At 41.8% G+C, this 12,493-nt stretch overlaps 1 protein-coding gene across 4 annotated transcripts in view; it reads left to right on the top strand.

Moving 5' to 3' along the window:
- Positions 1–12,493, top strand: part of UTRN (utrophin) — a 583,736-nt gene that overhangs the window by 500,992 nt on the left and 70,251 nt on the right. For all 4 annotated transcript variants that reach the window (XM_038766673.1, XM_038766663.1, XM_038766681.1 and 1 more), the window contains one exon: positions 7,915–8,116. In XM_038766673.1, coding sequence (XP_038622601.1) covers positions 7,915–8,116 — 202 coding nt within the window. The remainder of the gene's footprint in view (positions 1–7,914; positions 8,117–12,493) is intronic.

Raw genomic sequence — 12,493 nt, 5'->3', positions numbered from 1 at the left:
TAGGACAGAGTATGAGCCGTTGGATTTGGCAAGCAGGAGGTCATTGGTGACCTTTGAGAGCGCAGTTTCCGTGGAATGAAGGGGACGGAAGCCAGACTGGAGGGGGTCGAGGAGAGAGTTGTTGTTGAGGAATTCTAGGCAGCGCGTGTAGACAACTCGTTCAAGGAGTTTGGAAAGGAATGGTAGGAGGGATATGGGACGATAACTAGAAGGTGAGGTGGGGTCAAGAGAGGGTTTTTTTAGGATGGGAGAGACATGGGCATGTTTGAAGGCAGAGGGGAAGGAACCAGTGGAGAGTGAGCGGTTGAAGATGGAAGTTAAGGAGGGGAGAAGGGATGGAGCGAGAGATTTCATAAGATGAGAGGGAATGGAGAGTTCCTCTGAGGATACCACTGGGAAGGATGGGAGAGTAGCAGAGAATGTTGAGAGCCGGGGGGTTGGAGAAAGGGGGGGGGGAAGAGACTTTGGGGAGGTCGGACCTGATGGATTTAATATCAAAGTGCTGTAGAGGTACACCGCCAAGTGCATAGATGATACAGAGTAGAGGGCAGATAAGAGAAATAAGGGTTTAGTCAGGGAAGTTATTGTGAAGAAGATATGACTTTAGGAGGGTTTTGAAGACGGGAGTGGTCATGGGTTCAAATCCAGGCTCCGCCAATTGTCAGCTGTGTGACTTTGGGCAAGTCACTTAACTTCTCTGTGCCTCAGTTATCTCATCTGTAAAATGGGGATTAAGGCTTTGAGCCCCCTGTGGGACAACCTGATCACCTTGTAACCTCCCCAGCACTTAGAACAGTGCTTTGCACATAGTGAGCACTTAATAAATGCCATCATCATTATTATTATTATTATCTGTTGGATATAAAGGAGGAAGGAGTTCCAGGCCTGAACTCCTGTTGGAAAGGGGTCAGTGATGAGATAGCTGAGATTGAGAAACAAGAATAGGTTGGTATTAGAGGAGCAGAGTATGAAGATTGGGTTTTCGTAGGGGATCAGCGAAGTCAGGTAAGAGGGAAACAGCTGATTGCCTTAAAGCCATTGAGGAGTTTCTGTCTGATGCAGTGGTAGATGGGCAACCATTGGAGGTTTCTGAGGAATGAGAAGTTATGGACTGAGTAGTTTTCAGAAAAATGATTTGGGCAGCAGAGTCAAGTATGTTTTGGAGTGGGGAGAGACAAAAGGCAGGGAGGTCAGTGAGAAGGCTGATTCAGAAGTCAAATGATGTTTCTACTCAGAGTTCTTATCTAGGTGTTAACTAAGTGGCAATTTTTTTTCTTAAAAATTAAGAAAATATTAGAGATAAACCCCAAATTGGTTAACTATGTGGAGCAGAGAAAGTGGTAGATGAAAGATACAAAATGAGGGAAGGCTTTCAAAACTGTAGGAGAAGTCTTGGATTTACAGCAAAAAAAAAAAAATGTCACTGTTGGGATTAAGAAAACTAAACCTGGCTGGAGAATATTAATCATCATGGCTACTGCATTTTAAATTGAAGAAAGGTAAGTAAGATCTCATAGGTTCTTAGATAAGGGGTACATAGTAGAACACTACTGTTTTAAAGGAGAGTTCTTTGTGCACTTGAGCAAGAAAAGTGAGCTAGAAAATAAATGAAAGGGCGTTAGTAAACAAAAGGACTGTTAAGGCCCTGCTCATTGGGTTAGTGGGTATAGCAGTTCTGTTTTTCTCCATCCTGGTTGCCGAAGCTTCAGTTGCATGTCAAGCACTTAGTTCAGTGTTCTGCACACAGTAAGCACTCAATAAATACAATTGAATGAATGAATGTCTGATATCCAACAGGAAGGTTAATAAAGGTCTCAAGGCTTGATGAAATATGAAACGAGAACAAATGAGTCAGCTGCAAAATTTCCTTTGGAAGAGGGGCCCTTACAGAATCTAACCCAATTCTGACACTTTGTGACCTCTGAATGATTGGATGTATACTTTAGCGTAGCCTGTGTCTTACAGTATTGACTTCACTTTAGGAGAAGCAGCGTGGCTCAGTGGAAAGAGCACGGGTTTTGGAGTCAGAGGTCATGAGTTCAAATCCCGGCTCTGCCAAATGTCAGCCATGTGACTTTGGGCAAGTCACTTAACTTCTCTGGACCTCAGTTCCCTCATCTGTAAAATGGGGATTAAGACTGTGAGCCCCCCGTGGGACAACCTGATCACCTTGTAACCTCCCCAGCACTTAGAACAGTGCTTTGCACGTAGTAAACACTTAATAAATGCCATTATTATTATTATGATTATTCAGTGAGCTTTCACCCACTGCCCCCTCTGCATCACTACTCTGAACTGAGATGTTGATGTATAGAAAGGTGCCTCCTTCTGGCAAGAAATAAAGGAAATATGCTATCTAAATGCAGATGAGTTTTGGGTGTGTGTTTTTGGGCCTCAGAAAGTTTTGAATCATAAGAAACCCACTTATATGTAGGGGCAACGTCTAAATTAACTTATTCTGTTTACCTGCAACCATAATAATTAGAAGTACATTAGCATTCCAGAAGTTACTTCTGGGACCCGTTGATCTTAGTACCTGTTGTTTCTTTTGGAAGTCTGTTGTGTTTATTAGGGGTCAAAATAAAAAAAATATATATTTATCTTTTGATTCTATCTGTTTTGAGAAATTGAGGGAAGGAATGAGAGAGCAGAAGATGATTCTGTTGGGGTGACTTCATTCACCACCTGACCAAGCCGTCATTCATCTCCCTTTGAAAAGAGAATAGTTTCCTGTGATTTATATGTAGCCAGTCTGTAGAGATGCCTGAATGTGAAACATTTCAGAAAGACTTATGCCTGGCTTAGCCACTCTGGGAAAAGAAAGTATCAAAAGTGAATCGCTAGAAATAGAGGTCACTGGAGGCTGAGACGTGACAAATTGCTGTCAGAGCTGCTGAGCGTAGAACCTGAAAAGAGCTTTTCTTGAAGAAATGAGAAGTCGACATGAATCAGAAACAATCTCACTGGTCCTTGGGAGACTGGAGCTATGAGCTCCACATTTGAAATGTACCCACTGTTGGACTGCCACAGCACTTGAGTAAGTAGCAATAGGTTTCAGGTGATGGCTTATATTTCGACTTGTTTTTTGAAATATTTGTTCATATACAGAATGGAGAAATTTCAAATATTTTGTGCAGACCTCTGGGAGCTGAGCTCTCTGAGCTTTCTTCCTGAACTTATGGCTCACTTACTCATTGAACCCTAGGATATCATTCAGGCAGTCTGTCTTCCCATTTGTAAAATAGATTTCTAAGGGAAATTCTGTGTTGGTCATTTAATTGTCTTCAGACTGTTGGGCCCTACATATGTTATTTCATTTCATACATTTGTACCATCATGTCTGAAAAAGTGCTTTAATAATATTATGGTGTTTGTTAATTGTGGTATTTGCTAAGCACTTACTACATGTCAAGCAGTGTACTGAGCACTGGGGTAGATGCGGGATAAGAACTTCCTATGTCGGGCTCACAGTCTAGGCAGGAGGGAGGACAGAAATTGAATTCCCATTTATGTAGATGAAGGAGCTGAGGCACAGAGACATTATGAGGTGCCCAAGGTCACACAGCAGGTAGGTGACAAAACCAGGGTTAGAACCCAGGTGCTGTGACTCCCAGTTTTGCCTTTTTGCTTACTAGATGTGAAGCTCATTGTGGGCAGGGAGCATGCCTATCATCTCTGCTGGTAGCTACTCGAGCGCTTAGTAGTGTGCTCTGCACACAATGAGCACTCAGTAAATACCATTGATTGATTGAAGCACTGTCCTGAAAGCTGGGGTAGATATAAATCAATCAGATTGGACACAGGGACTCTCCCACCTGGGGCTTATAGTCTAAGAAGGATGGAGAATAGGTATATAATTCCCATTTTGCAGTTGAAAAAACCGAGACGCAGGGAAGTTAAGTGACTTGCTCAAGGTCACATCACAGGGAAGCGGTGGAGTTGGGATTAGAACCCAAGTCCTCTGACTCCAAGGCCATGCTCGTTGGACTAGGCCACGTTGGTTCTGTGTGATATGTAAATTGTGTAGTTATACTGATTAAGATCCCACTACTGTATTGCAAGTGACCTGGAAAATTGTAAATAATTCACTAGGTGATTAAAGGGCTGGGGTCTTTGTGGGGTGCTTTCTATAAACAGCTTTGAAAATCTCCATTAATAATTATTCTGATGTCTTCTCTTCCCATGGTGTTGTTTCTCCCTGAAGGCATGGTTTTAAAATAGACCATCTGACAAGTAATTTTTTTGTTCTGACTGAAATATTTACAGAACTATTTTCTATGTTTTTGGGGGAGGTAGATAGAACTGTAGTTCAGGTTATGCTGGATGAAGAGGAGAGTTTTGTGCAAAAAGATCCTTATGAGTTGAATATTTGTTGTCCAGAATAAAAACATTGGAAGAAAATAGTTTGTCAACCAGTTGCTCATTTGAAATTCTCTATTCCTTTGTCCTTCAAGCAAGGATGATGACCAGTTAGGGGAAGGGTTGACACTGGTGTCTCTCACATGCTGTTACACAGCTATATACACTGGAAACATGTAGTAAATAGTGATTGAAGTAATGCCTTTTGCTTGTGGCTATTTGGCATTGATCTGGAGAAACAAATCTGGCCACTAATTTACTTTTTAAACAATGAACAGATGAAAAGAGCAGCATGGATGTTTCCTTAGTAGGCTGCTGCTCCAGGATAGTCAACTCTTCTCTTGCTCTAGCGTATATGGAACTCAGAGGAAGAGGCAGATTTTTTTATTGGAAAGGACAATGTGGAAAATAAAGTGGCTTACTAGGTTGAACATAACATGAGTAGCTTTTCTAATTTATAGACATATCTCTGTACCAAATTTAGTGACCACCATTCTGCATCCATAGGACAGTAGAATTTCTAAAGCATTAAATCTTATTTCCACTGGAAAAAGTGTGTGCGTGTTTGTGTGTGTGTGTGTGTGTGTGAGAGAGAGAGAGAGAGACAGAGGGAAAGAGAGAGAGGAAGAGAGAGGAGGTGGGAGAAGAAGGGAGAGTGTGCACAATACTGGCTATTTGATAGAGAAGCAGGGTGGCTCAGTAGAAAGAGCATGGCCTCTGGAGTTAGAGGACATGGGTTCTAATCCCGGCCCCTCCCCTTGTCTGCTGTGTGACCTTGGGCAAGTCACTCAACTTCTCTATGCCTCAGTTACCTCATCTGTAAAATGGGGATTAAAAGTGTAAACCCCACATGGGACAACCTAATTACCCTGTTTTCACCCCATTACCTAGAACAGTGCTTGGCACATAGTAAGCGCTTAACAAATACCATAATTATCATTATTGTTATTATTATTACTATTATATCAGATCATATAATGGTGCTCTGATTTTAATACTGTAGTAAAAACGTCCAGAGAGTTGTTTCTGCCCAGAAACAGACATTGATAGCACTGATATGTATAAAGCAGCCCTTTGCTTTCTATAGATTCATTTGTGCAGACTATTTCTTATTCATCTGTTTATCTTCCCATATTTCTGATAATAACCAATTGCAGCTTTGTAAATACTTTGTCTGCTTGTCTACCCCGTTAGGCTATAAATATATTGAGGGTAGGAATTTGTTATTCACCTCTTTCGAAGTCTTACAAGCACTCACTACAGTGCCCTGGACATAGTAAGATGCTCAGTAAGTACTATTAACACTAACTCCACATCAGTGTTATAGTACTTAGAACAGTGCTTGGCACATAGTAAGCAGTTAACAAATACCATCATCACCATTATTATTATTATTGAAATTATATTTCAGTTTGGCTGTTTTGTTACCTTTTGAGGGAAGGCTCATTAGAATATTAAGTGACTGGGGGCAGTTTGTTTTGAACAAATTTTTACAGCCTCTGTCTTCTCCAGACATTTTGCTATCACTCTTGGAGTGGGATATAGATGTTCATGGAAAATGTTTGTAGGATTAGGAATGCCTACAGTTATTTTATGACAAAAGAACCTAGTGGAGGGAAGGAATACATAATGAGGTGAGGAGCAGAAATGGAAAGAGGTGTGAGGCATCAAGAGCAAAGGAGAGGTGAGATCAGAATGTGGAAATGGATAGAAAGTGAAGATGAGGCAGAAGGAAGAAGAAAATAAAATAATAATGATGGTATTTGTTAAGCACTTACTATGTGCGAAGCACTGTTCTAAGCTCTGGGGGGATGCAAGGTGATCAAGTTGTCCCACGAGGGGCTCACATTCTTAATCCCCATTTTACAGTTGAGGTAACTGAGGCCCAGAGAAGTTAAGTGACTTGCCCAAAGTCACACAGCTGACAAGTGGTGGAGCTGGGATTAGAACCCATGGTCTGGCTCCCAAGCCCATGCTCTTTCCACTGAGCCATGCTTAGACATGCTGAAATAAATCAATCCATCAATCAGTGACATTTATTGAGCACTTCCTGTGTGCAGAGCACTGTAATAAGAATTTTGGAGAGTACAAAGAAGCAACATGGCATAGTGGATAGACATAGTGGGTAGTAGATAGTGAGTAGACACAGGCCTGAGAATTACAAGGTCATTGGTTCTAATTCTGGCTCTGTCAGATGTCTGCTGTGTGACCTTGGGTAAATCACTTCACTTCTCTATGCCTCAGTTCCCTCATCTGTAAAATAATAATAATAACAATGATGGCATTTATTAAGCACTTACTATGTGCAAAGCACTGTTCTAAGTGCTGGGGAGGTAACAAGATGATCAGGTTGTCCCACAGGGGGCTCACAGTATTAATCCCCATTTTACAGTTGAGGTAACTGAGGCCCAGAGAAGTTAAGTGACTTGCCCAAGGTCACACAGCTGACAATTGGAGGAGCTGGGATTTGAACCCGTGACCTCTGACTCCAAAGCCCGGGCTCTTTCCACTGAGCCAAATGAGGATTGAGACTATGAGCCCCAAATGGGACAGGGACTGTGCCCAACCCAATTTGTTTGTATCCATCCCAGCGCTTAGTACAGTGCCTGGATCATAGAGCTTAACAAATACCATAATAATAATTATTATTATTACAAAACAACAGAGTTGGTAGATATGTTTCCTGCCCGCAACAGGCTACTACTGTAGCTTGACCTCTGCATATAAGGAAGCAGCATAGGCTAGTGGATAGAGCCTGGGCCTGGGAATCGAAGGACCTGGGTTCTAATCCTGACTCTACCACCTGTCTGCGGTCTGATTTTGGGCAAGGCACTTAACTTGGAAGTTAAGTCACTTAACTTAACATGCGAGTTAAGACTGTCAGCCCCACATGGCACATGGACTATGTCCAACCTGATTATCTTGCATCTACCCAAGCACTTAGTACAGCAGTGTTTGGCACATAGTAAGTGCTCAATAAACACCATAAAAAGGAAGCATGACTTCAGCAGCAGCTCCTTTAGTCACTCTCATTATGTTAATAGTTTTATTGATCATGATATGCCCTACAATGAGCAGCTGACATGGGGAAAGACGGTACGTACACTTTGAGCCATGCTTATTGCAATTTGTATCACAGCGGAAGCATGATTGGCTGGGACAGAAGAGTACACAGGCACTACACAAACCACTAACAGTTTAATCAAATTCTTTTTGTGAATTTTAAGTCTTGAAATCTAAGAACCAAAGCTCATCCATCATTCTTGCAGGGAGATTACATCCATCATCATCACTAGGAACTTGGGAAATATGCAAAGGAAGTAAAAACTTACATCTAACAGAGTAGACAGTAGATACAAATTGGCAGTAATACCAAAGTTAAGAGAAAAATTAAATGGGAAAATAGAAGTGAGTGAGTAAGAAATGAGGGGAAAAGATTAAATATACAATTGTTGTGGTGGCAGGTGGAATTGACATGACCAAGAAGGTGGAAAGATTAAATTAAGGTATTTGTTGTTTTGTTATTTTGTTAATGAATTTTTGATTTTTTTTTAGTGGATCTCTTGGAATTGAACACAACCAATGAAGTTTTCCAACAGCACAAACTGAACCAAAATGATCAGCTCCTCAGTGTACCAGACGTGATCAACTGTCTCACAACAACTTACGATGGGCTTGAACAGAAGCATAAAGACCTTGTCAACGTTCCCCTCTGTGTTGATATGTGTCTCAACTGGTTGCTCAATGTATATGACACGTAAGTTATATTTTCCACCGTAGAAGAACAGACATCTATAAAATGAAGTATATTGATCCAAGAAAGGGCCAGATCATTTTATTTTAGTTATGAATGTCTTTTGCTTACTTCTAAAGATTGGACTCTGATTGTGGAGGCATATCTGAGGGGGAAAAGTCATTTTCAGTGTCACTGAAGGTTTGACCAATGAAAATTGAAAGTGAGCATCCATGTATAGTGATCAGCTTGTCAGAGTTAACAGTGGCAGAGTGATTAATTCAAGGACTTTATCCCTTATTTTAGCCATTCATAAATAATGGAATTTTAAAATGAAAATACAATACAGGCAGTTTTCCTATAAAGTGAGAGTTATGTTCTTTGGAAACTTCCAGATAGAATTGGTTGACAAGACGTTTTACTGGAATTCACTATTCTACCTTTCCTAAATACATAGTTACAAACACCCTCTCAACCAAGCCTTGTCTTCTCAGAGGTTGGCGCTGTCCTTATTTCCAAGTTCTGATGACAGTAGATATTGGTTAGTCAGGATTCAGCTAACTCATACCTAGGGGTGCCTATTATAATATGGAAAATGAGGTTACCCCTAGCAATCAGTCACAATTACTGAGTGTTTACCCTGTGCAGAGGACTGTAGTAAATGCTTGGGAGAATAAAATATAACAGAATTGGTAGGCATGTTTCCTGCCCACACTGAGGTTGCAGTCTAAAGGAGGAGCTTATAGTCTAGAAGTGGAAACAGTAATCAGTGCTGAAGTTAATCAGAATCATGTATAAAATGTATTCTTTAATCAATCAATCATATTTATTGAGCGCTTACTGTGTGCAGAGCACTGTACTAAGTGCTTGGGAAGTACAAGTTGGCAACATGTAGAGACAGTCCCTACCCAACAGTGGGCTCACAGTCTAGAAGGGGGAGACAGAGAACAAACCAAACATATTAACAAAATAAAGTAAATAGAATAGATATGTACAAGTAAAATAAATAAATAGAGTAATAAATATGTACAAACATATATACATATATACAGGTGCTGTGGGGAAGGGAAGGAGGTAATACGGGGGGATGGAGAGGGGGACAGAGGGGAGAGGAAGGAGAGGGCTCAGTCTGGGAAGGCCTCCTGGAGGAGGTGAGCTCTCAGTAGGGCCTTGAAGGGAGGAAGCTAGCTCTCTAGCTTGGCGGATGTTGGGCGGGAGGGCATTCCAGGCCAGGGGGATGACATGGTGCAGGGGTCGATGGCGGGACAGGCGAGAACGAGGCACGGTAAGGAGATTAGCGGCAGAGGAGCGGAGGGTGCGGTCTGGGCTGTAGAAGGAGAGAAGGGAGGTGAGGTAGGTAGGGTCAAGGTGATGGACAGCCTTGAAGCCGAGGGTGAGGAGTTTCTGCCTGATGCGCAGATTAATTGGTAGCCACTGGAGATTTTTGAGGAGGGGAGTAACATGCCCAGAGCGTTTCTGGACAAAGACAATCCAGGCAGCAGCATGAAGTATGGATTGAAGTGGGGAGAGACACGAGCATGGGAGAGCAGAGAGAAGGCTGATGCAGTAGTCCAGATGGGATAGGATGAGAGCTTGAATGAGCAGGATAGCGGTTGGGATGGAGAGGAAAGGGCAGGTATTGGCAATGTTGCGGAGATGAGACCAGCAGGTTTGGTGACGGCTTGGATGTGAGGGGTGAATGAGACAGCGGAGTCGAGGATGACATCAAGGTTGCGGGCTTGTGAGACGGGAAGGATGGTAGTGCCATCAACAGTGATGGGAAAGTCAGGGAGAGGGTAGGGTTTGGGAGGGAAGACAAGGAGTTCAGTCTTGGACATGTTGAGTTTTAGGTGGCGGGCAGACATCCAGATGGAGATGTCCTGAAGGCAGGAGGAGATGCGAGCCTGGAGAGAGGGGGAGAGAGCAGGGGCAGAGATGTAGATTTGGGTGTCATCAGCGTAGAGATGATAGTTGAAGTGTGGGAGCGAATGAGGTCACCAAGGGAGTGAGTGTAGATCGAGAACAGAAGGGGACCAATAACTGAACCTTGGGGAACCCCCACATTAAGGGGATGGGAGGGGGAGGAGAAGCCTGCAAAAGAGACTGAGAATGAACGACCGGAGAGATAAGAGGAGAACCAGGAGAGGACGGAGTCTGTGAAGCCAAGTACCGCCTCTGCTTTTATAAAAATACCCACCACATTTAATGACCAATTTAATGTTCATCCGGCAAATTTCATATAAGTTTTTTGTTCTTCTAAAATAGGCATATCGGAGGCACAAAATTAAAATACTTGTTAATGACACAGAGTATTCCAAAACTCTAAGGAACAGCTGTTTTGGATACTGTTGTATACTGTTTGTGTATAAACTCAATATTCATTTGGAGAAGTTGGTGATTATTCCTACAGCTTTTTTGAGCTGGACTCTTCTCTTCAGTCATCACAGGTATCTGATAAGAACTGGGTTTCAAACAATGCTGAAAGTGATCCAGAATCAGGAATATCCTGGATCCAATATTATAAAAGTCACAGAACTGATCATATTGGAGAAGCAGTGTGGCTCGGTGGAAAGAGCCCGGGCTTTGGAGTCAGAGGTCATGGGTTCAAATCCCCGCTCCACCACTTGTCAGCTGTGTGACTTTGGGCAAGTCACTTAATTTCTCTAGGCCTCAGTTCCCTCGTCTCTGAAATGGGGATGAAGACTGTGAGCCTTCCGTGGGACAACCTGATCACCTTGTAACCTCCCCAGCGCTTAGAACCGTGCTTTGCACATAGTAAGCGCTTGATAAATGTCATTATCATCATTCTTATTATTTCAAGCCTATCCTGTCCTAGTCCCCATTTCCACTAAAGTCCCCGTCTACCTTTCAGTAGACTGGAAACTCCTTTTCAGGAGGAATCACATCCACCAACTCTGCTGTTTCGTACTTTCCCAAGCACTTAGTACAGGACTCTGCACATAGTAAGTGCTCAATTAAATACCACTGATAGCTTGACTTTGCCCCAATTGGTAGTACTTCTTGAACCCTAACAGTGTGCAGAGCCCTGTACTAAGTGCTGTTTCAACTTTTCTGATTCACTTAAGTTTTTTGATGCCGTGTGGGTTGATAACAGCCATTATAAAATTGAAGAAGTTCTTGATTTTAAAGTCTGTGATGGTAGGAGTAAATGAATTTAAAAATCTAAATTTGAGGTTGATTTTCAAATTAAGAGAATCTAATTCCATTAAGTGGTTGACAAAATGTTTCTTCAGTTTCTGAAGTGCATATAGTACTAAATTTTATGGTTTAATATATTCAGTAGAGTTTTTAGCAATAAGAAATGAATGTGTCATGCTTAGCTGACAAATAGGGAAAAATGTTCCGTAACAGAGAAAACAGTAGAAAAATAAAATAAAATTAAAATCATGTAAAGTGGAAATATACTTTCAATGAAAGTATATTTGGTAGCCAAAGTATGATACTGTAATTTTTGCTATTTCAGTGGCATTTTTTGGCATGACATGAAACCAGTTTCTTGTGTTCATCCATAAATTATATTCTTATTGTAACTCTGATTGCCCCATATAGGAATTCAATGCATGCAAAGTGTTTTTATTGCATTAATTTTGACGAGGAATGAAATTAGTAAAGGGTCTTTACATTGAGAAGCATTTGGGCTTTTTAACATTTAAAAAAAATAGGATTAGCTTGTCCTAGTGGAAAGAGCATGGGCTTGGGAGTCAGAGGACCAGATTTAAAGTGTCAAAGGTAGGTAAGGGGTCGAGAAAGATTAGGATGGAGTGGTGTCCATTGGATTTGGCAAGAAGGAGATTTTTGGTGACCTATAGGGCAATTTCCATGGAGCGAAGGGCGTGAAGTCCAGATTGAAGGGTGTCAAGGAGAGAATTGGAGGAGAGGAAGTGGGGTTAGTGGGTGTAGAAAACTTGCTCAAAGAATTTTGATGGTATCTGTAAAGCACATACTAGGTGCCACCAAGCACTTTTCTAAATGCTGGGATAGGTACAAGCTAATCAGGTCAAGGTTCCTGTCTCAAATGGGATACAGAGTCTAAGTAGAGGGGAGCCCTTGCAACTGGATTTGTACCTTTAGTCACTCCACCCTCAGCCCCCTAGCACTTATGAACATATCCATAATGTATGTATTTATATTAATGTCCGTCTCCCATTTTAGACTGTTAGCTCCTTGTGACCAGGGAACATGTCAACTAAGTCAGTTATATTGTACTCTTCCAGGGTGCTTAGTACAGTGCCTTGCACACATTAAGTGCTCAGTAAATACCATTGATTGATTGAGGGAGAACAGGTATTGAACCCCCATTTTACAGTTGAGGTAACTGGGGCACAGATATTTACTTGCCCAAGGTCACGCAGAAGGCAAGTGGCAGACCTGGGATTAAAA

The sequence above is a fragment of the Tachyglossus aculeatus genome, chromosome 2, assembly GCF_015852505.1.
Source record: "Tachyglossus aculeatus isolate mTacAcu1 chromosome 2, mTacAcu1.pri, whole genome shotgun sequence".
NCBI classification, from domain to species: domain Eukaryota; kingdom Metazoa; phylum Chordata; class Mammalia; order Monotremata; family Tachyglossidae; genus Tachyglossus; species Tachyglossus aculeatus.
The sequence above is the reverse complement of the archived record's forward strand: the minus strand, read 5'-3'. Positions and strand labels throughout refer to the sequence as shown.